Source organism: Amphiura filiformis, chromosome 4 (assembly GCF_039555335.1).
Source record: "Amphiura filiformis chromosome 4, Afil_fr2py, whole genome shotgun sequence".
Classification (NCBI taxonomy): Eukaryota; Metazoa; Echinodermata; class Ophiuroidea; order Amphilepidida; family Amphiuridae; genus Amphiura; species Amphiura filiformis.
The window spans coordinates 35,426,011-35,451,912 of NC_092631.1; the positions used below are offsets into that span (position 1 = coordinate 35,426,011).

Here is a 25,902-nt window from a genome sequence, read left to right on the forward strand (position 1 = left end):
GTTGTGCATTGGATATAGGGTTGAGACGCTAGAGTGTTAGTAACAGAGTCTACACACAGGCTGCGGTGTCATTGTGGGCAGAGCTGTGTTTACCTTTGGGTGTCAGCTGCTAGATTTATTTGGTGAGTATTTTCCGGGATATTTTTTAATCTTTGTGTCTCTTTTTAGTCTTTAACGTTCCTAAATTGCTGTCGGATATGACACTTAATGTATATGGAAATATAGGTACAGTTTTCTCTTCCTCGGATTCACGAAAAGAGAAATATATAACACTTCAAACCGGGGGAGTTTAAACTCAAATCCATGAATCCAAAGTCATTGTCTATCTAGTCCGAATAATCAGAACCAGAGAACAAAATATTCATTTCTGACATCCCGGTCTGACATGATCCTGTTCTGGGTCTGAACTGTTTCCATATGAAATCTTGATGGCAAATTGGACAATAGAAGCACATGGTTCTATGTGACAGCTTTTTAATCTATTCATGTTACGTGAATCACGCTAATTGTGGACCATCCTTCTGATACTTGAGTGTTTGGACAAGCAGAACGGTCTTTTGTCTACCTCTCTGTTTGTAAACAAACCAGGAGGTCGAAATCGTCCTCCTCGCCGAATACGAAAGTCAGTGTAATAGTACGGCACTAGTCTATATCCAGTCTGGACACATCACACTTCATGTGTGATGTGTCCAGCTAATCTATACAAAGACAGTGTACACAGATAACCTGGAGGAGCTGTCAAAAATACACATCTTTCAAAACAAAGATAACTGCACCCATTATGAAAATTCACACAAAACCATCATTTTCAAAATACATTGAAACCCCTTATTCCATTTTTGAAAAATATGATCCCAAATGTTTTACTTACTTTGTCAAGCAAAAACCAATTCCCAGTTTGTCAAATTCATGTCTCAGAATGTTTATATTTTGTAGACTGATAAATGTTTCCATATATTGCACCCAAGTGTCAGTGCTAAACCCCTCATGTGGAGCAAATAATATTACAAGAAGTCAATTTGACCAAACACATAATAGATTAGGCTGTTCTTCCCCATCCATAATGTGTTTATGTGTTGCATGACCAGGCAACATTTTTCCATATCCTTGAGTCTAGATGACAGCATGTCATAATTTGATTGGCCAACACCAAACATTTATACACATACATGTAGTAGCAGGGGTAGCATTAAGGCCCGAAGTCGGGGGTTGTTTTTCCGTGTTTTTCACTCCCGACATATCGAAACCTTTGGGGAACTAAGATTTTCCGAGCTATTCCACGCTTGAACTCCTATAGAAACACGGGCTAAAATCGGGTCTTTTTTTACATCTCTTGCCACCGAAACATAATTTGTAGTGATATAACCTGGATCTGCTAGTTACATGGAGCTAATACTGTGATCTTTTGATTTAAAAAAAAAAAACATGCACGAAACTTGTTTAGACTCGCGTATCTAGGGGTACCGGTAAACTTTTTATTTTAGTCAAAAATCATGAAAATTTCAGTGTGAGTTTCAAGCGTTTCTTGACAAATCGGGAGCTTCTTGTCAGCTTCTATTCACCAGAAAAATAAACAGCGCCATCTAATCACTTGGATCTCTTGAGGAAATTTCTTCAAAGTGACCGCTTTCCATTGATGTAACATTAATTTTGGTGGCTTCAGATTAAGACTCGCGTGTGTTCAAGAAAGAAAACATCGTGAATTCGAAGTCCGACTGAAATCTAGTCATCAGGCCGTCATATCCTAGTCTTTTGCACAGACCTAAACATTTCGACGCACTGAATGCGCAAAGCCAATCGATCAGAAAGTAAACAAACAACCCGCTGAAGAGGTTAAGTGAGCTATATTGTGCATAACATGGACAAGCTTCGTCGCAAAGTTCGTGTAGATTCTATCGTATTTGTGGCCAAATTGTAAATAAATTTTTAATTTTTTTATTATTCTGTAACCACAGTATTGTAAAATAAGTAATACAGAATAAAGGTGTGTATTTGTTTGCAATAAAACACAATATAAAGTGGTTAAAATAGCGATAAACGAGTCGTATGTCAAAATAAAAAATTCGACCGATAGTATCATTGATTTCAGTGCTTCGTTGACAGTATCGATCTGTGTTCACTATGCGTGACCTGTGCGTTCAGGCCAATTTTGATAGGGCCCTTTTCACTAAAAAGGTTTCCATATGGCATGCAGAAAATCCAAATACATGGGGTGAAAATTAAATCTTGGGGGGTGAAAAATATTTTGCAGTGTAGTCAGGTGTAGGAGTAAGGTCCAAAAGTAGAGGGTCAGAGTTCACCCCTGAAGCTTGCACATATTCCCAATATGGAGGGTGAAAATTAATATTTTTTAAATTTAGGGGGTCATTCACCCCTGATCGGGGGTTAATGTTACCCCAGTACCCCTGCATGGTAGACCTAAGCCAAGCTCTTTCAGTGAGTATAGAAATCTCTGTTACCAGTGTATTGAAAAGCACATGGTCGGTGAAGTGCATCATAAATTGTTTTTTAAATAAAGCCTTGATACAGATTATTAGGCTACAATCATGCTGTACATAAAGGCCTACATGCTGCAGTTTGCCAAATGAAAATGGTGGCAAGTTTGATCAGAAGAATTTATGTGGTGGAATTAAAACATTTATACATCATTTTTGGCAACAAATTTCAACCAAATTGTTATTTTAAAGGGATATTCTTACAGAAGGACTTCTCCTTATCAAGTTTAGCAATAAAAGACATTGGTGAGTAAGTAACTTGTTGTAAAAAAATTACTATCACCAAGTCAATCATAGGCCTTTGTTTTGTTATAAATGAGTGCTAATTAAAACTTAAGCAGCCGGGGGCACTCAAATATAAAAGTTGTAAGCATGTGTGTGAATGCACTTTCAGAAAAGCACCCTTAAACAAGGACAACCATTGTGTCTTCAAAATGACCCTTAACAAGGATAATGGTTTGCTAACCATACCCTTAACAAGGACAAAGTTATAAGTGGATTAAAATACAACCCAGCAATGATGCATGATCAATTTTGAAGAAAAAAGTAACAGATATCAACTTTCAAGGTTTCTTATTTCCTTTATTATTGAGATTACTCCAACTGGATACTTCCTAACTGGATTTGGTGCTCAGTTATCATTATTCACTTGAACGGGGGTAAGAATGTGATTGGATTTAACTACCCTTAGCACGGACACATGGTGTCAAAAAGACACCTTTATTTGCTGTAATCAATGATTTTGAGACCCTTAACACGGGCCCGCGTTGCAGTAGAAAAAGCTTATTCCGCGTTTTTGTTCACACGCATGCTTACAACTTTTTATATGAGTGCCCCCCCCGGGTTAAGCAGTAGCCTAGTTTATATACATTCATAGTCAGATTGATTGGAGATAATAATTATTTATTAGTAGGTCCTGTAAATAGACTAATAATAGTATATTGTGTGTATACATGCGCTTTATTCCAGATGCGGCCTTATATCAACTCTGCACACAGATATTGGAGCCCAACCACCTTTTGTGCCTGAATTGTTACTGCATAGACTGTAACCACAGGTGAATGAAGATCGAGTATTGGTATCCCTGGTATTGGTAAGTAAAGTTTTAATATGTCATTCATAGCTGATTTTTGAAGTGTTGCTGATAATACCCTAGTGGGTAGAAGTATGGTGTTATATATTATAAATATAATATAGGCCCATCAAAGCCCTACCCCTAGCTTGAAGAAAGTGTTTGCAATGTGTTTATAACTGATAACCAAAAACTTCTTATGTGTTTTCTGAAAACAGTTTTCATTACAACAATTTCAGAAACAAAGTAATGGGAGAAAACAAGAAAAATAACAAAAATATTTGAAAATATATCCAAAAATGGGTGAGGGCGGGGACAATACATGTTATTTATTTTACTTGGCGCTATATAAATTTATTACATGTGGCATTGACCGAAAGAGATATCTCGCAAATGTACCAATGGATGGATGATTTTGCAAACCACAATAGAAATATCAATTATTTCTGCTGGTTATATTAGAAATGAAGTACAGAGTTGGACATTTTGGCAGTCACAAGTGAAAAAAGGTGAAATCAAAATGGATATTCTGACATAACTATAATATATAGACCCACAGAATGTGCCTTTTATAGGTGGGAAAACTCTTATAACGAACCATATTAGTTTGAAATGCTTAAAAGTTAATTCCAAAAAAATCTCACATGCAAAGTTGAGGCCTATAAAAATCAAAGATCTTACATTTAAGGCAGCTGTGTACTCTAGACATTGTTTCTTTTGCAAAATTGAGTTTTTTTGATATGTTTGTACTTTGTTATGTTTTTTATCAATACAAGGAATGAAAATCCAGATTTGTAAACTCCAACTGCAATATTTTAAGGATCTTATTTCACTATTCCACTCGTGTTTGAAATTGAAAAGGAAAGAAAATCTTTGTTGTACCAGCAGGGTACACGCACAAGAACAACGCATCGCGCTATGATCGCGCGCAATTTGTTAACGACACTTACGCTTACGATACGCCGACGCTTATCTGCATGCGCGGTGCATCTTATGGAAACACCACGGAAGCACAAAAACCTAGTGGTCAAATGGCTCCGTTTTAGCTGATAAAATGTGGGTTTTTCAAGTTCTTTCTCCCGATTTAAATATCAAGTTATGAATGGATTTCGCTCAAACTTCTTAAGGGGATGTGGATTTACCCGATGTTTATGTAATGTAAGGTAGAAAAATAAAAACTGCCGCATTCTCCTGCAAGATTCGATGGAAGTGCAAAATGTGACCACTTTAAACTTCAACGGCCATTATTTCAATGTTCATTTTCTTGGTAAAATGACGATTTAGGTACACGATAACTCAATAAATACAGCATCTATAGGTAAGCAAATATGATCATCATAAAAAGCATGATCAACTCAAGAAACGGTTTTCTCATTTTTTTATATTTTGGTCTATTTCCGACTTTAGGCATCATTTTGTACAAATAGGCGTTTGTGAATTTTAAAAAGTTCATTTTGATGCCTTATATGGTCAATATCTCAAAAAATAAGGCCAATATCAAAAAAATTAAAAAAACGTTTTTGGAATGGAGCCTCAAGATTGAGCTAAAAACAAAATAAAATATTTTGGAAAGAGTGTTTTTTGTTATGATGTACCTAACAAATATTGCCAAAAAACTCGCTTTTTTGTCATTTTCTTCATATTGTTGTTTTTACCCCAAATCTGTATTTATATTAAGATTTATTGATGTCTTGCAATTGCCTTCATAAAAATGTATACTTTTATATGTCTTGCGCGAATAATTACAAAGTTATTGACTTTTACTACATGCATGTCTGAGAGTACACAGCCTCCTTAACACCAGGATTTGTTTTAAAAAAGGTATATCCAAGTGGCATGTTTTGATCTGACATTACTGAAAAAAAAAAAAAATATTGTTTTTTATTTGACCGAGAAAATTAATTTCAAAGCAAAAAGGTGTATATCTGAATTATGCTGATTTCAACATGCATTGATCGACTTTTAGCACGACTATGCATAACAATAAAGGATGGTCACTGGCATACTGAGTGATGATGTAGGCCTATACTGTATACAATCAAAAGAAAAAAAAATCCAATGGAGATAAAAACAAAATCTTAACTTACATTTTGTTGAGATGAGGGCCGATTGTTCCATGAAATGCGAGAGGCAAAACTGCTACGCACTTACCACATATATTTTTACGGTCTATTGTGTGATCGCAAAGGCACGCAAAGCTCTATTGCATATGTGAAGGCACGCAACGCTGGCGTGATTGTTAGACACGGCACAATGGAACAATTGGCCCTCATGAATATGCAAGAATTCACAGCATACAATGCACAGGGACTATGACTGTTGATACATGGTCTGTATCGTAGTAATCTGCGCTCTTTTAAGACCATCAGAGTGAATCCAGAATATTAGGAATATAATAAGTTTATGTTGATCATCTTCCCACAGCAAACTGATTGCATGATGAATAGAGTTCAGCTTGGTAGCAGTGACCTTCAAGTGTCTCCTATCTGCATTGGGTGTTGGCAGTTTAATGGTGGCAAAGCAGATGAGACATGGCCAGCTCAACAAGAACAGGTACGAGGTTAATTCTTTTTCAATTTTAAAAGGATAGGCTCACATAGATATTCTGCAGAGAAAGGTTTCCTGAAAACGATGCATTTCTCTGATTCACAAACAATAAGCCTGTTAGGCAATTCCATTCAAATCCATATCGGGGAGTATGTATTTAAAATGGATTTGATGCATTATGCAACTCCATTTGAATTTCATACACCCTCTGAGAAAGTTTCAAAGAGAATCTTCCACAGAGGGATGGTGATCGAATTTCAGAGGGAGTTTGTTTAATAATGTGCTAGGTCCGTTTGAAATTCATACCCCCCTATGGAATTGCGATTTTTCCAAAATCTTCCACGAGGGAGTGTGGACTTTAAGTGGAATAGCCCATTTTTAGTTGGCCAATTTGTTTTTTTCGTGAAACAAGCTTAAAATAATTCCTCCTGCAAGCCTGAATTGAAAATAAAATCAACATTGTGGTCCAAACAGATAATATTCTATTATTATTTTAATATTATAAGTATATTTGTATCATGTTCTGTGAAATTTTTTCTTAAATTTATTTTTAGGTATCCAAGTCCATTGTTGACAAGGCTATCGAGTTGGGTGTTAATTTCTTTGACACGGCTGAGGTAAGTTTAGAGTGTGATCATAATATTAAGCTGCACATTGGGCTATTCCATTTAAAATCCACACTACCCCTGTGTAAGATTTTGGAAATATCCGCCACAGGGGGAGTATGAATTTCAAATGGAATGAGCACAATTTAGGCAGCTCCATGCAGCTTCATTTGAATTTCATACACTCTCTGAGAAAGATTCTATCTGAATCTTCCCCTGAGGGAGGGTGACTTTCAAATGGAGCTGCTAATGTGTTAATTCCATTTGGAATTCATACTCCCCCTGCGGAAGATATTTCCAAAATATTCCACAGGGGTTGTGTGGATTTTAAATGGAATAGCCCATTATGATGGGTATGATATTTTTTCTGCAAAATTTCAATGTTGAGTCAACAGAGTAGGGGAGATTGGGGTTAGTTGAAACATTTTTCACAAAATCGTCTTTTTAACGCAAACCGATTACTTTCAAGAAACACTAACCATATCAGTATAAACATATACATACATGCTACAAATACAGCCTTAAATTTTATTGGACCTGCTTATGATTATTCATATAATCCAATTTGAAAATTTGAAAAGGGGTAGTTTAACTAACCCCACCCCTGGGGTAAGTTGAAACATAGGGTAAGTTAGTTGAAACATGGCTTGTAAAAATTTCAAAATAATTATTATTGTGTTGTTAGGGTTATACTTCCCTTGAAGGCACCCTTTAACATACAATCAGTGTGAAAAAATGAATAAATAAATATGTGGGAGCGCGGGTCAATACTTTGGACACAAGGTGACGAGTGTCACCATGGACAAAAATATGAGAGCCTAAAATATTATAAAAGGTACTTTCTGTGTGCACTTTTTGCTTGTATTATTGCTTTTTAACCATATTAAAGCAATATTGAAGAAATGGTAAACATGTTACAAATTTTTAAAAAGTCAAATTTTTAACCATATTTTTCTATGCGATTTTCACTAACCCCACCTCAAAAGTTTCAACTAACCCCGATGCCTATTTTTACATTTCAAAGTTCATTACACAAAATAAGAAATACAATAAAACTTTTATTTAACATTATTCTGGGACTTACTACTAGTGCTTATGATACTCAAAAATAATCCCTGAATCTTCAAACAACATGGAGATAACGATCTTTTCTGAGGGGTATAAAATTAGTCAGCAAGTCAAAAACAGATATTCCTTTCCCAAGCCAACACTGGTGGGGCATCAGTGCTGTTGCTAATTTGGTGGATGACCCTTACTAATACCTATTACTAGGTGCCAGTATTTTACCAAATTAATTTTTGTGTCAGAAAAAAATACAATGTTTCAACTTACCCAGTGTTCCAACTAACCCCAATCTCCCCTACTTAATATTACTTATTGCTTAAAAATTGCTGAGACTCTAATAGTAGACTGGGAAGTGTTTCATTGGGATTGGGGACTTGTATGAAGTTAGCAAGCTGCAGGTGGGTGTGTATATATGTGACACAATCTGGTCCATGGGGGCCAAAGGCGGCAAATTTGAAACTGAGATTAAGGCAAAAATATGGAGTAAAAAACAACAAAATACATAAGACAATAGGCATCATGAAACTTCATACCTTTAGAACCAAGTATGCTAGACCTTTGGTGTTTTCAGTATATGATAGCCTAATGTTTGTATAAGGTAATTGTTATAGTAACTCAATTGTCAAAAATGCCTCCTTTGGCCCCAATGGACCAGATCATGTCACAAATGTACTCATAAAAATCCTCAATGTTTTGTCATACATTTAGCACTCATCAGCATATTTGAGTATATCTTTGCTATCTGATATTATACAAATATTAACTGTCTATGAGTGTAATGGTGAGAAAATATAATCACGAGGTGAAAGATGGATTGTTCCATTCCACGAGCCGAACGGCGAGTGGAATGGAACAATGCATCTTTCACCGAAAGTGATTATATTTCACCATTACACAAATTTAAGACAGTTAATATTTGTTTTATATCACTCATGCATAAATTCTATTACTAAAATACTATTTAAGGTAGGAAATACATTTATTCATCAACATAACACCATGTTTTGCGGTGATATACTTCACATTTTGGGGTCCACCCCATAACTAAATCGGCGAGGCCCAGAGTCAGCGCACGGCTTGACGCAGGCGCACTACGGCAAAGCACATGATGGTAAAGACTATCACACGGAGTGGGTGATAGTAAAAATGGCAAATGGTAGCAAATGGTAATCAACCAATGAACTGTCTAGAATTTATGTATGAGTGATATAAAATATTTTGATAATTTTCAGACAAAAAATATAAGTTAATAAGTCAGGGAAGATATATCAATTGATGCTTGACAAGTTCTCCTCATGTTGCTTGATAGAGTGACATTTTTTGTTTGTATTTGACACTTAGAAACTTAAATTTAGAGATCAAGCCTTGAAATTCACAGAGGCCATGAAGGCCATGCCCTTAGACTAGAGCCCGAAGTTTTCCATTTTATGGAAAACAGAGAAATTTCACGGAATTTGAAGTAGAAAACGGAAAATGGGATTTTGCAACAACAGGCAAAATTTCAGCTTATTCGGATCTAATTTCCAATGTACATTCAACAAAAGACACAAACTGATTAAATATTTAATATTTCACTGAAATTTACTTCAAACTAATCATAACTTGCCTTCATATATTTGCAGTTTCATGACCTTTTTCTTTGGCTATGCCGGTGATTTTGCATGTGAATGGCCATTTTGGATTAGTGTGTCTAGATAGAAATATACTGTTTACGTTTTTCTTCAGTGTTTGTAATATGAAAAAAATTGGATTTCCTTAAAGTGGGTAAATTTAATGTGAATGAATGAATGAATGAATGAATGGTTATCTTTAGAAAACGGAAAACAACACAGAATTTAACATTTACAAAACGGAGAACTTCGGACTCTACTTAGACTTGGCCTTGATGCCGCTCAATTCCAAAGCATTCTTTAGTGCATAGTTTTCGAAAATTTTGAGGCCTGTTTGAAACTCTTCCTTAAACTTTGCTGAAAAATAATTTTTCTGAGTCATGCCAGTAGCGTCATAGAGGCTGGGGGTTGAAAATATAGAATATCCATTATCCAATAGCAAAATTGCCGAAAAACACTGTGTCCCCCTCATCAGGTCAGGAAGACAGCATATGTAAGTGAAATATGTACGAGGTATAGGTACATTTATTGTTGAGGCCACAGTTACTTTAGTGATCTACTGCACAACATACCCCTTAGGTTTGAACTTAGTTTGCAATTATTGTGCAAATTCTATGATTTGTTTTACTTACAAACCTGATTATGTGTGTTTCTAACTATCTGTCTGTAGTAATTTATGTTATCCAGTTGTTTATCAGCTCAACTGTGATTTCATAAATGTTGTGTTTTGTTTCTGACAATTCAGGCATATGGCAACCATGGTTCGGAAGTAGTTTTAAGCAGATGTTTAGCAGGCCGACGTAAAGATGTCATCATTGGATCCAAATATGGCCTACATAAAGGTGCACAAGCAATACAGTACTCAGCCACAGATATTGAGAAAGTAAGAATCACACACCCCGATTGATGACTTTGTTTACTGTTCTTCTATACAGGGTTATGGACGTCACAAATCTGAACAAGTTCTTGGGCAGTGTCTTAGTGGTAGACGAAGAGATGTTGTGGTTGCTAGCAAGTTTGGGTATAATAGTAAAAGTGGAAGCATCCCATATGATGCACTGGATATACAAACTGTAGGTTGTATGATTACACCTCATAAATATTCATGAGCAAATCATGAGCAAATCTATCTATTTCACATTGCACTATAGTTTCTATATCTACATGACTTATCTTCAGTTCTATTCCTGTTTAAATCAATTATTTATAAGGGCAAATAATTATTGGCGCACCGTTTTAGGATATGTATTTAAAATGGTATAGAAATGCGCAGTATGAGAGTTCAAATTCACATAATTTCCTGCTTGTTGCACTCTCATCATATAAACACCAAAATCCCAAAAAGTAATTATTACCCCCCCCCCCCCTTATTATGAGGCAATAACTCAAAATCTATGCATCCAATTTTAAAACTGAAATAGCAAAATGAATCCTATTTTAGGTATGCGAATTTTGATAGCTCATTATCTGGATAGCTAAAAAGATATAAGTCAGTGACCCACTGTGACCAGTGACGAACAGGCATTCATGCAACAAAAGCAACATTTTCAATGGGTTTAGGGGCAACTTAAGACAAAGGAGGCATCAATGTTTGCAAAATAAAACTGGGCTTCTTTTTGGTATTTCAGTTTTTAAATTGGAAGCATAGATTTTGAGTTATTCCTTGTTTGAATGAAGGGGGATAATTACTTTTTGGGATGTGTATGGGACATATTATATTCAAACCATGCATTTTTTCAAATTTAAAAACTGAGTCCCCAAAATTTGGCATTTGCAGTGGTGCAAGGATTTTTGTCATATCAAGGGGGCTAAAGTTTGTTCAGCTTATAAAAGGCGGAAAAAATAAGACTCATAACATTGTGTATTGATATAGAATGGCGTGCACGCAATGCGTGACTGGCGCACTCTTATGTGAATTTACGCGAGCGTGATTTGGCACTTTATTGATGAGCGCAGTAACAAAAGCCAAATAAGTTCCGCCTTATATAAGCCGAACAAACTTTAGCAGTTTGCGCCAGCTACTCACAGAGCTTCACACAATTGACTCCATCAGATCACATGACCTTGCTGTGAAAAGTAAAAGGTCCAACTTGGTCTCAGATGATCATTTCTCCCATACTCTGCAAGCATTTGGAATTCCCTACCAGTACATGTAGCTTCAAAATCTGCCAGTCATTCTGGCTTGCCGAGACTCAAACCTACGATCATTGATAACCTGGTGGTAAAAAGCGACTGTGCTTATAGTGCATAGACCAAAAGAGGACTTTCCCATATGGTCTATGACACTAATGCATTTAAACCTCAGTGAATAAGCTCCCCCCTCCTCCTCCCCTTCAGGTCCTTGATACAAGGCATAAACCCCAGAACAGAACAATTTGGAGAACACTAATGAATTAATAATAATGAACAATAATGAAGTAAAGAGTTGACAGGAGATTAGTAGTTAATGTTTTCTGCAGTTTCAGTGTACATGTTCTCATCGTTGATGGTTTGGTGGACTGTCATGTAACATGGATGTAAGCCGTGATCCTAAAAATGCCTTTCACATTGACCAAAACTAATTACAAGACCTCTTCTACATTGAGGCTGGCTTTCCCTTTTAAAGAGAATTTTTATTTATTAACTCTTTTCAATGAGTGAGTCTACCTGGTGCTAAACACAGGGACCACCCCTGCCATAATTATTGTCACAGGACTCACAGCCTGCTCAGCCATAATTCATTCAAGTATCCTGCACTAACATCCAGTCACTTAGTCCTGCTGAGACTCAAACCCACGATCATTGACCTGGTGGTGAAAAGGCGAGCACCAGTGCATAGACCAAATGAGGACTTCCTCCGTCTGGTATATGACACTATAAATGCTCTTATACTTCGGTAACATTTATTATGTTAATAACATGTTAATTTTATTTCTCATGTGTTTTAACCAATCACAGGCTTTGACTGACAGTCTGCAGGCACTACAAACAGACTACATTGATCTATACCAGGTATGTAAAGAAATGGGACCAAAGAAATAAGATTGGAGAAGGCACAATCTGCCATATTGGTTTGTTGAAATGGGGGACCACTTGAATGTTTGCCTAGTCCTAGTAGAATTTAGATATCATAATACTAATTATAGAGAGTGTTCGACACAGAGCCAAGCCAAAAGAGAAAGGAGGACAAAAAGGTACACATGGACGGGTCACAGGTACAAAAGAGGAAGAAGTGGAAAAACTGTACAATATAAATCGCCATAGTATTAGCCCGGGAGTATTATTGTCTGTCCAAATAACTTAGACACCCGGTTTTTAAGATATATTTCGAAAAGTTTTTACTTTGGCAAAAAGTCATGAAAGAAAAGTTGCTAAACACGGTCAGACCTAACAGAAATTATTAGTAAAGCGATGAAAAAATATTCTTCCTTGTCTACTTTTATTCAATTTTGACCGATTTACAGCAAGATATCTGGGTCCAGCCGAATATTCCTAATGACTTGAAACTTTTGATGGGATAATCTATGTACAGTAAGGGGTGTTTGAACATTGTAATCATGCATATTGATCAGTGATGCCACCCTTTTTTCTTTGATCATTTTACTAATTCACAATAATGGCGGTCTACTCAAATGCATTCAACAAAATCATGTTTGCAATCTACCGCGAGAGGTCGTCTCACACGCATAACAAATACACTACGATCAAATAGGTTAATGACAATATTTGATTGAATGGACTGCGCTGTGCCATGATTTTGGTGAAGGACACTGGTTCAAATCCTTTGTTTGGAGCCAATCAATAATTTCAGTTGGTGCATTATAACAAATGATAGGGCAAGTTACTATGCGTCTGGAGTGTATTGTGAATTATACGAGGGGGTATCCAAAAGTTTTTGACATCACCCAGAAGTGAAAGAGCTATACCGAGGAAATTTTGACAGTGTAATCACTGGTCCTTATGTACATTATGGTCCAAAAATGGTCTCATAAGTATGTTTACTTTCTTCACAGGTAGCGCTAGATGGGAAGTAGGCGCATAACCTTTTCATGATAAGATCCTCCACTTTCTTGAATTTTTTCACTGTGGCCGCATCATCCGTAAGTGATGGACGTCCACTTCTTGGTTCATCTGTGAGGGACATGTGGCCAGTTTGGAAATTCCTTTTTCAAAAAGCAATAGTGCCATATGATGGGCAATCATCACCGTAGATTGCTTTCATTTCATCATAGATTTTATGAGCATTGTAGGCCTAACCCTTCAAATGCAGGAACTTAATCACGCTGCATGCCTCAATTTTCACCATCTTGCAGGTTATGCGCCTACTGCCCATCTAGCGCCACCTGTAAAAAAAGTAAACATACTTATGAGACCATTTTTGGACCATAATGTACATAAGGACCGGTGATTACACTGACAAAGTTTCATCGGTATAGCTCTTTCACTTCTGGATGATGTCAAAAACTTTTGGATACCCCCTCGTACTCCTCACCAATAACATCAGAACATTCATAGGGCATACAATTTGTATTTTCTTGGAATTGCGCCAAGCCAAAAGCATGCACAGAACAAGATTCAAATACCGCGCCGAATTGTTGTAATTGGTTGAGGGACAGCTGCGATCACTGAGTTAATACACTAAGAATAAATATGCCAATTAGAAACACTGTCTGCATTTTATGAGCTGAATTATATTTTTCATTTTTATAAAATGTTTTTGGTGAGGAGTATAATTAATTTACTTTTCATCCATTCACTATCCAAAATCACAATAGGCCTACCTACAAATCTGTATAATGACACCTTCCAAAATAGTGGTACCCAACTTCTACCGGATTATTTTTGAAGTGTTGAGAAAAACCTTCCAATTTCAATAGAATTTCTGGTAAACTCTCACTCAATGCTTTGGAAACACAAAAATCCCGTTAGGTCTCGGCGAATGTTAACACTTTTCTTTCATGACTTTCTTTGAAAGTGGATATATTTTCAAATAAGTATCAAAAACTGGGTGTCTAAGTTAATTGGACAGACAATAGGTTACCTGTTCAGTGATTTTTTCCTGTTTTAGTGATTGCCCACATTTACTCAGCTAGCTGAGACATTATGATTTAGTACAATATAAAGATAGATGGTGCTCCCACTGCAGAGCTCCAAACAAAGCCTTGTTGAAAGGCTACATGTATACACACGAATGGCTGGCCGGGCCAGCAAATCCAGGGTGGCATGAGGTTGGTGATCGTGTGCATGGCACCCGAGTGGTCCCAGGGTCAAATCCCTGTTCATCTTCTTTCTTTTTTTGTTCCTTCTCTACCTTCTGGTCCGTGTTAGGGTTAGTGACCGTAACAAAATATACCAGTAGGTTTCCACTTTTGCAGCTGTACTGAAAAAAATTTATTTTAGCATTTTAATGCCTGAATCAATTTTGTCAGTACAAAATGCCTAAATAAAATTATTGTCAGTGCAGCAAATAAATGAAGCAGTTCAAATGTTGAAACATTTTAATTGCTTCATTTACAAGTATTTTAACCCTGGTTTTGAACTAAATTTGAATAAATTGTATAACTACGGTGCAATAAATGGAATTCACTCCCAAATGTAATTAAAAAACAAATTGATTTTTGGAAACTGCATCAGTCATTTTCTATAATAAGTATGCATAATTCACCAGTTGTAGAATAATTTCATTTTGTTTTTATGATATTTAATATTTTATTTTTCTTCAATTTCAGATGATAAAAGTGAAGAATCCCATGTCACATCAGGTCAAGAAAAAAAGAAAGTATGTCTCAGACACCCGCGCGCATTGCTATGTGAACTCCAATTTAGCGCTACGCGTTGGTCGTAAAATTCTTTTTTTCTCTCTCTTTTTTTTGTTGCCCATAATGTTCATTTTGAAAAACATATTTTTCAGTATCGTATAGCGATCCAATTTTGTCTTTTTTTGGCAGTTTGGTTGTTGTTTTTTTGTAAACATTTCGATATGATTGTAAGAGTCAAACAAAACTATTCATTGTGTATGTATGTTACTATGTTTCTGTATTTGAATATCAAAAAGTACGTAAATATTGTGCCTTAACTGTAAAAAAATATATATATCGCATATCGCATAGCTCATTTTCTTAAAAATAAAAAAACGCATAGCAATTAGCTTTTTTGCCAAATGTGTCTGAGACATACTTTCTTTTCTTTTTGGCCTCACATAATAATGAATAAAAGTGTGTGAACAGAATTAAATGTTCAACGATGTTTGTTACAATACAAGTTATAATGCAAATTGTAATAAACATAGCTGAACTACATTTAATTATGTTCACTCTTTCCCTTTTTCAATTTCTGCACCTTGTCAAGGACCCCATTTTCAATCAGTTATTAGGGCCTATATATTTATGGGTGATCCTGTCTTGACAATATTTATATTTAGAACTGACAGTATTATTATTATTTATTATGCAAACTCTTTTTAAAGATCCATGTATATTTGCAACATATTTTCGCAATGTATAAAAATAAGTGCAATATTGTTAATTTAAATAAACTCAATCAATCTTTGGGTAGCTATGCTACTGAGGTCATGCTATTTTGCTGAAAATTATATAAACTATCTTTAACACACACATGTGGCATGATTTGGTTTAAAAAACAATTTCTCAAATTTCTCAAAAACATCTCAAGTTTCTTGATTGCAATTATTGTACTTTGTTCTGTCCTTATATATATATACATTGTGCATCCTAGCTACATCTGAGTACCGGCACATCAAAAACCACATCAATCACTTGGTCCAAATAGCTATGCTTGATGCATCTAGGGAAATTGATATAGCACCAATCATTTATACACACAGTGTGAGCAACGCTAGAAGGTTTGATCTATTTAATTTCAAGACACTTAAAAAATGCACAATAGTAACCAATATTATGTGTTATCTGCAAAATCTTGGTTACCCCATCCCCAATCCTTTGCAAGTTCTACTCTTTGTGCTATTTGAAGTAAGAACATTTCATTGATAGTTTCTCAAGTTCCAATTGATGCCCATACACCCTCTATGGAGAGTGAAATTCAAATCGAGGCACCCATTCAGGTAATCCCATTTGAAGTCTACACCCCTGTGTGGGAGAATAAGGTCATGTCTTCTACAGAGGCGTATGGATTTCAATTTGAATAGCCCATGCTTCCTTTGTTGTCTTAAATTAATTCTCTTCTATTACAATAATACAATAATTCAAAAGTTCTTTTACGCTATTAAATTTCAAGTAAAGGTATTTCATTTCAACTTCAACTTCAATTATCAAGCACGAATTACATGGTTTTATTTAAAATAAACTCATAGTGACCATAAAACGAATAAAAACATCCGTCTCTCAACACACGATATTCAAATTTCCCGGGGCGCTGAAATTGTCGAGTGCAATGACGTCCCAGTAATACAATGAAGGCTGACGACAATTGAACAAAAATAACCATTACGTTATTGCACTTAGACAATTTCGGTGCGGGAGTTTTGAATATCGCGTGTTGAGAGCCGACTGGTTTTATTCGTTTTTATGGTCAACATGAGTTTGTTTTAAATAAAACCATGTGATTCGTGCTTGATAATTATTTTTCTAAAATATAAGGCATAATGTTATGATTGCCGGAGACTCCCTTTAAGAAAAAACTTAATATTTGGAAAAGCTTTATAGACAGAATGTTTTCATCTCCAGGGGACCTTTAATACACAAACATACAATATTACATATATTCGAAATTATTATATACTGCGCCAATAAAGTATCCTTACACTGGGAAAAATAATCACAATTTCAAAACTAAACAATATTGGGGTAAATTTGTTTTTTAATAGATGCACTATCTAATCCTGCACATTACGACACCACATTGAATCCAATGTGACCTCAAGAAGTAAAGTTACAAGCAATTGAATAGATGAAGGTCCAGTTTTAAAAGTGACAAACTGGCCTATACAAGGCGCAAAAAGATTCCAACAAGCCGCAACAAAGAGACAACACAGTTTCTTCAATGAAGCGTTATTTAAAGCAGTTTTTGTTTCAGTTTTTACTTCTCTGTACTTTTCATAACTTTCATTTTATTTGTCAGTTCTTTTGTTTCAGTTTTCTTTTGTTCCTTTTGTTTTTAATTAAAACCAAACGCATAAATCAGCCATTCAACACTCTCAAACCAGATGTCTAGTCTGTGGAGTTTTGAATAGGCCAGTTTGTCACTTGCATCTATTAATAAAAATTCCTTTAAAAGGAATAGGGCGGGCAAATGAAAAATTGTCAAGAGAAATGAAAGAATGAGTAAGTCTTCACAATTAAAAACAGGGAAAATATGACACAACATCGATTTCCAATGGGGGAATAACACAAAACGTATAAACAAAGTTAAAAGAGTTTTTAACTTTATACGTTTATTTGTTTGTTATTCCCCCATTGGGGTATCTTTCCATATCAAAGTTTAAAAATCTGTCATGTACATTTCCTCAATATGTTGTTTTGATACAACTTATGAGGGGAAAAGTTTGATTTTACAATATTTCGATATTATTTTTTAACTTTGTAACTTTATTATGATTAACATAACTGTATTTCAAAGCGTCAAACTATATCATTATTTTGTCCCAACAAAAATAATCCAGGGAATAAATTATTCATTCATATGTTTATTTATTTTATTCAACCTGGGCCATTTCTACTGGTGCACATGCATTCTAATAATTTGTCTATAATACCTCACACAAGCATCAGCAAGCACAATTTGTCACAAGATTTGGAAAGTAAATAGCCTATGTACACACTGAACACAATGCACATACAAGCTGTATTTAAGTACATACCGAAGCTGACAGTATAAAATGATATATATGACCTTCACGATGCTATTAATTAAGCCCAAAGATTAGGAAAACTAGCAAAACTGGTGAACTGGTACTGTTCAAATAAAAACATCTGCAAATCTTGCTGCAATTTCCAAATAGTATTTCTATTACTTAAATAATTATTTTTGTTATTTCTTTTAATACGAACACATTACTGCCTATGACGACTTTACCGAATTACTTACATATCAAAATCAAGTAATAATTACAAAACTCGCCAGTAAACTATCACCTCTGTGGGTGTTTGGGATATAACCGCACGAATATTTTCTCAACACTGCGGCATGTGAAAAAGTAGGTCAATAGTCAGAGAATATAGGGCGGGTGCGGCACGCCGCACCCGCCCAAAAAAACAAATTTACCCCAATATTGTCCAGTTTGGAAATTGTGATTATTTTTCCAAATGTAAGGATACTTTATTGACGCAGTATATATGATGTTTCCATGGCAGCGGTACAGGTCTTAATACAAGCTGGAGTTCGGCCCTTCTTCCACTTATATACTGCAAGTGCCAGTTCGGTAAGCAGATGTGTTATAAATAGCTACAGAAATTTGGTAATTATCCATTAATTGCATAAGTTTCAGCATGTAATATGTTAGAAAGAAAGTTTATTGTAGTGAAAAGCAGATATCATGGATGAACAAAATTCCTATTTAACCCAATATTTGTCGAAGAAGGGCCCAACTCAATGGAGTTGGGCCTTTCTTCCATGAAAACCATGATTAAGTGTACATGGAAGACTACTTAGAGAGTGAATTTTGGCTCATCTTTCACACACAAGGAAAAACAGTCTGCTGGGTCTAACTCATTTTTGTAAAAAATTGGAGTTGGGCCCTTCTTCCACTGAGGTATTCAATTGGAATTCCCACTGTAAATGTATTTGTTTTTATTTATGAACAGGTACACTGGTCAGTTAACATGAAGGATGTGACAGAAACCATCACAGAATTGAAGCGTCAACAGTCCCTAGGACGTATCAGGCAGTATGGATTCTGTAACTTTGGTGAACAGGACATCAAGGACTTCTATGATGCAGGAGGTGTGTCATGCTCTAACCAGGTATGCCAGAATTTAGGTCCGTAATGCTTCTCATCTGCATGGAAATTAGGGAACTGATACTAGGAGATACCCTTAGGGAACAAACCAAAAGATCGATGACGTCCTATAAACGAAACTAGTTTCGCTGGGGGGAGTAAAATACTCGATTACGTTTGTACAAAAACATCGGTCTGAAAAATGTGTCATTATTATTATTATGTCAAAATTTTCAACATTTCATTATTACGTTTCTGGCAGGGAGGGAGGAGGTCGGCTGAGAAACGAAACTAATTACGTTTATAGGACGTCATCGATCTTTTGGTTTGTTCCCTTAGAAACTCAATGGAACAAAGATAATGCAGTCCATGAGAGGTAACATCAATATCAATGTACAATGTTGTTCAATATTTTGGGACATATTTCTGATGATGAAATCATGTAAACAAATGGCTTAAAAAAATTATTGCTGTATTTTTTATTGTACATTATTTAACGAAATAGTCACCGATTAGTGGTTCAAAACGACGCTGTAGCTCAGACTAGTAGCTCCAAGAGCTTTAGAGGGTGCATTGGGTATTTCTTGCTCTTTATTTTTATGTTTGGAAACAAATTTTCAGTTTAGATTTTTGGAAAGGTCTGCTATTCTTTTATAGTCTGTTGACAAAGTCATAACTGCCAGTGGTATGATCAATTTTCATTTTGTTACATGATTGTATAAAGCATTTACAAAGCTATATTTTGCAGAAAACCCCATTGAAATTGAACATTTAGTTCCAAAGATATGAACAGTTGAAGTGTTTCCAAAACAATATGCAACAAAAGAAATTATTGTCTTTGTTTGGCTGTATCTGAAAATCAATATATCTGACTTCTGACTGATTTTGCTCGATCACATCACATTTTAGTTAATTTTGGTATCTCATGTGCAAAATGTCATTATTGTGAAGTGGGTCCTGAAAGACTCATCTCATGTAGAACTGTCACAAGAATAGTTTTGAAAATCATAAAAAAACATTGGAAGTGGGGGGGGAGACCTATGTGCTGATTATGTCGAAATGCTTTTTATGATGTTAGTACTCAGTGGTTTGCAATGCATTCTATAGTCATGGGAAGACAACAATAAATGTTCTTGTTTCTTATTTATAATCACTTTAGCTTCCATATAACCTATTGTGGAGGCCCATTGAGTTTAAGATCCTGCCAGCTTGTCAGGAAAGGAATATCTCAGTACTTGCATACTCCCCACTCCAGCAGGGTCTCTTGAGTGGTCGCTTTCACCAAGCAGCCGATGTTCCTGAAGGAAGACGTCGCACCAGGCATTTTAGCAAGGATAGTACAACTATGTCAAGGCATGGGCAAGTTGGAGCAGAGACAGAGACATTTAAGGTGAATCAACATTTTTCTGAATAATTATTATGAACGAGAACAAAATGAAGTTCAGTTACACATATACAAGGTGTCCCATAAAAAGGTTACATGTAGAAAATGAACAGCATTTTGTGATGGTACAACAAAACAATGTCATTTTTTCAGATATTATTTTTTAATCCTTCTTGTAACTGTTTGCTAAGTTTCAATTATGTGTCTTAAAAGCAACTTAACTTATGAGCGCAAGATGACAGGGTGTCAAGAATAGCTAAACAAGACAATAACGCACAACGCATGTTGAACACAAGCACATCTTTGTTTTGAGATTTTTTCTTTATTACTTTTTATATTTCTCTTATTTTTCATTATTGGACTTATTGCAAAAAAGAAACACATTGAAAAATTTAATATTGTACACTGAAAATAAATCAGTTTTAGAGCTTTTTGACTCTTGGTGGACTGGTTGTGACAAATACAGGAAGGTGGTCATTAGAGAAGAACACGTTTTCGCGAAATCAGTTCTACACGCTGTATCTCCTGTCATCAACACAGTGCAATGAATAACAATCTTTTGCCTTTAGGCCTTGCTTGGATTTTGTTGACTTGAAATCGCTGCTGTTTGCTTTTACATTTATGATTGAACTCTTGAAATAAAACTGAACAAGTTTTATTCTTTGTATGTCAGATTAAAACACTGCATCTGTCATGCTATGACTGTGCCTACTCAAGTGCCCTGCCAAATGCACGGTGGCTATGACGGTCATATATTGAGTCTCGTGTTGCATTATGTCACGTAAAGAGCTTGCTCAGGAATGCGTGGAATGCGGACTAAGTACGTAGGTTGTGAACTTGACATTCTCAGTGGTACTAGTAGAGGGTACTTAGATTATGCCATGAAAAGGATATTTATATTGGTTAACATTAACTTAGATTATTTTCAAAAATCTACATGTAACCTTTTTTTTGGGACACCCGGTATATGTAGATTGGGCTTTTCCAGTTGAAATTAAATTCATTCCTAAGGCTGCGATCACATCGAAGTATACAGTATAAGGTATTCGGTATTCGCTATACGATTAACGCTCATTCGATCAGGCTGAGTTCACATAGTATACTCATATTATACATTTCTTTTTCCATATTTCATCAGACCATCAGTGCTATCCGTGAGCTATGTAACAAGGCTGACATCCCTATGTCTTCAGCAGCATTATCATGGGTGTTATCCCAGCAAGGTGTAGCTTCTGTTATTGTAGGATGTCGGACACCAGAACAACTCCAAGAGAACTGCAAACTTATTCAGCTCTCTCAGGCAAGTGATCATTCCTGTAATGAAATAACTTGAACTTCATACAATAATGTTTAACACTGAACTGTGGCAAACCAAATGTGTAATTGGATCAAAAAAGATGGTGTATCCTTGTCATTCCAAGATTTTCCATTGAAAATCCAAGTTTGTTGATCTTGGTTAACCCATTTTTTGGTAATGAAATCAGATTTTCCAATCACACAAAGATGTTTTTTGGTGCCAAAAAATCTAGACTTTTTGATTGCAAATCGTTGATTTTTGACAATAAATCAGGGTTTTTGATTGAGAGATTGGATAAAACCTGGTTTCTCTATCAAAAACCTGACTTATTGCCAAGAATTGAGGTGTTTTAATTAATTTATTCATCTGTCTTGCCAAACTACTATACTATAATACATTATTCTGGAAGTGGTATGGGGTTCATCGGGAAAGTTCAATTGAGTTTGAGTAGTGAAAGTTCATAAATATATCTAGTTACTCACATTTTTGTAGCTGATGTTCCAAAGGGAGGATAAACGCTGTGCCATTTTCAAACTTTTTGAGATAAAGCCACCAACCAACATAATCCTACTTTAAAAAAGTTCCAAAGTTAATTGTTGAAAATATGACCAAACTTTGTAGGTAGTTTTTTTTTTATTTTCTTTATATTTGGCCAGTTATATTTGCCAATATCTCAAATTGAGGAAAATGGATATAACATTTTTTTACATCTGACCTCTGGATGCCGCCATTGATGAAGTAATGATGTTTTGTCTTGTTTGTTGTCATTTAGGATATCCAAAAGCAACTCAGTGAATGCAGTGAAGAACTGAAGAATATGTTTGGACCAAACCCTGACATGTGGGCAGAAACATCAAGAGTGCATTAAACAGTACTGATCCTATCAAAGCTATAATAAATATAGGATTTCTTATCAAATTTGTATTTTGTCCCTTCATTTTGACAGTAAGATAAATAATATATGTGATACGATCTGTTCCATGGGGCCAAAGGCGGCAAATTTGAAACTGAGATAAAGGTAAAAATATGGAGTTAAAAAACAATAAAATACATAAGAAAATAGACATCAAAAAACTTCATAACTTAAGAACCAAGCATGCTAGACCTTTAGTGTTTTCAGTAAATGATAGTCTATTGTATGTATAATGTAATAATTACAGTAACTCAATTTTCAAAAATGTCTCCTTTGGCCCCCATGGACCAGATCGAGTGACATATTAGTAATAAGTGTAAGGAAGGTTTTTATTAATTTCAAACTGAAAATGATGAGGTAAAATGACAGAAAAACTACTTTATATCTCAAAACATTTAATTGTGGCATTTGTACAAACAAAATATAATGGAATGAGACCATGCTCCTTAAGGGGCAAGGACTACAACTACTGCACTGGAAATTTTATTTCAGCACAGACAACAGTTGTGGAGTTACAGTCAAAAATGAGGAAAACCAATATTTGATCAATAAATCAATAACTACTTGCCTTGAGTTGCTGAATTTTCAATGCAGTATTTGTAGTCCTTGCCCCTATAATATAAATATCTTACTTGTCACCTACACCACATTTCGCCATAATATATTCTAGAAACTCTTGCTGTTAGAATAAGAAAAATTTTAATTGTAATTATTGCACAGGTCACGGCGACCCTGTGACCTTTCCGGAAAAAGCCGAGTGGCAGGTTTTTCAAATAAATATTTTCTGTGTAAAAACTGTACCATCAGATAGGTAATGGAATATATGAATATTAACTGTACATCTATCACAACAATTTTTGAAACAACTTGCGTCACAATTGATCTAGTATAGAAGGTAGATAATTTATTTCAATCTTATATACGCCATTTTTTTTTTGGAATTAAGTGAAAATTAATTCTGTAAAAACTGTATTTTTTTAATGTAATTTTCACATTAGACCCGACAAAAGATTACCATTTTGTTGTTATGATAATCTAATCTTTTGATTTTGTAAATAAAATTAGGGGTCTAATGTGGATTTAGGATGCAAACTGGAACAATCCAATGCCTTGTCAAAATCATTTGCTTCAAAATGGAGTTCGGATGCACTTCGTAATACAACTTCCGCCACTGCGGGAAACCACATGCACAGCAGAGCACATGGCCGATATCAAAATCGATTTTACGTATTGTGTATGTAGGCCTATTCATAGGACCCTCGTATTAATTGTCTCTATGCGCTTGAGAATTCAACAATATAAATAATGGTAGCTTTATTTATAATACACATTAATGTTTTAAGCAGATAAAATTCCAAAATATGATGCAGTAATGAAGTTGCGATTTATTAATATTATATGTATAAATTTTCACGATGACACTATCAAGTTCTTCGTGGTCGAGCGGTCTAAGGCGCTGGACGTATGGTATACGTGATAATAGCCAAAGCGGTGAGCCGTGAGTTCGAACCCCGCCTCTGCCAAACTTTAAATGAATTAAAATTAAAATTTTACTTTTTAAAAATTTCATATTGGGGAAATGTGACTGGGAGAATTTATGTATGGCGTGGAGTGGTGTGCTTGTCACCAATGTGCTATAATTTTTGAGAAAAATGCAAAAATAGGCACAAAATTGGGCAGGGGTGTAGTACCCCCTTAAGTGTGTGCTATAATGTGATGTGGGTTTACCATTGTGTAGCACTCAATTAATATTGGTAGATAAAAGCATTGTTATACCTTTTTTCACCCTGATGTAGTAGTGATATCAGTGCACATTTTATGAGGCATAACTTCAAGTCACTAGCGTTTGTTCAAAGTGCTGGTGTACACACACGCATGCGCTTAAAGATGCCGCATAGATGTGCAAGCGAAACAGCTGCTTCAAAGGGTTGACATCACTGTCACATCAGGGTGAAAAAGAGTATAGCAATGACTTCTATGTATACCAGATAAAATGAGCTCCTTCATGTTGGAGGCCGATGAAAGAGAAATAATAATTAAAACATGATGATATTAGATATATTGTAAAATGCAACTCATCCTATTTTTAAGTAAATGTGGATACTAAACATGAATAAGCAGTATCTTGTTAACATTCCACAGATTTAAGATTTTAACAACTGTGTATATCAATTTTAAATTGATTCAGTAATCATGTATATCAATTTCAAAAACTACTACTAAAAATATGACTTTGTACCATTTCTGGCTAAAAATGCCAGTATCAAAATTATTTAAAACTGTTCCAGGAATGGAGTGTATACTTGTATTTTACTTGTTCTACATGTACAGTGTGTTTACCAAAAGTGAGGCAAAAAGTGTGTTTTTTTGAGATTTTCTCCAGGTATTTTTACCCCAAATCTTTGGGTTTTTTTTAGATTCCTTGACTAATTTTCATTCCAAAAATGTATACTTTTATATTATATTGCATGAATAATTAACAAGTTACAACATTTTTAATAAATGTGTTTCTGAGAGTACCCAGCCACAATGAAGCTATGATAATAGGATTAGGTACTATTATGTGTTAAATTTCTAACAAATAAAGTATACCAAAACATATAATAATTCCAAGCGATAGTAAAACCAATGATTGGTAGAGTGCTCAACCATTTGGGAACATCTATAATAAATTACTGAAACGTGCAAATTGGTGAGGCTAAAAACTTTTACGGTTGACATTATTTCGGAAAACGGACTTTTGCGATGCGAAGAACAAGGTTGTACGCACATCAATAAAATGTCAAATTTTGTTTTTGTTTATGTTAAGGGGGTCAAATTAAGTTAATTAGTTTCAAAAGCACTGAAAGCTCCCTGCGTGCTAAGCACTGAGTAAACAGTCACAATACACTACAATACAGTCATGCTGTTTAACATGAACACCCGCAAATCCTATGTCTGGTCTGATATTGGGTGACTGATACCATTACACAGGAGAATCTCACTTGAGTAATTAACATGTATTATTTATTCAACTAATTTG

At 35.2% G+C, this 25,902-nt stretch overlaps 1 protein-coding gene across 2 annotated transcripts; it reads left to right on the forward strand.

The window, feature by feature from the left end:
* The first annotated feature begins 43 nt into the window (after positions 1 to 43).
* Positions 44 to 23,351, forward strand: LOC140150837 (uncharacterized oxidoreductase YccK-like). 2 transcript variants are annotated; one of them, XM_072172980.1, is made up of 10 exons: positions 44 to 122; positions 3,465 to 3,588; positions 5,992 to 6,120; positions 6,669 to 6,731; positions 10,330 to 10,467; positions 12,332 to 12,385; positions 19,153 to 19,311; positions 20,446 to 20,676; positions 21,809 to 21,970; positions 22,740 to 23,351. In XM_072172980.1, the coding sequence occupies exons 3-10, from the start codon at positions 6,004 to 6,006 to the stop codon at positions 22,833 to 22,835; spliced, it is 1,020 nt and encodes a 339-aa protein (XP_072029081.1). In that variant the 5' UTR covers positions 44 to 122; positions 3,465 to 3,588; positions 5,992 to 6,003; the 3' UTR covers positions 22,836 to 23,351. The 2 variants fall into 2 exon arrangements, with proteins under 2 accessions (XP_072029081.1, XP_072029080.1); XM_072172979.1 differs by lacking the exon at positions 10,330 to 10,467 and adding an exon at positions 10,140 to 10,277 and having other exon boundaries at positions 22,740 to 23,341.
* Positions 23,352 to 25,902: the final 2,551 nt, after the last annotated feature.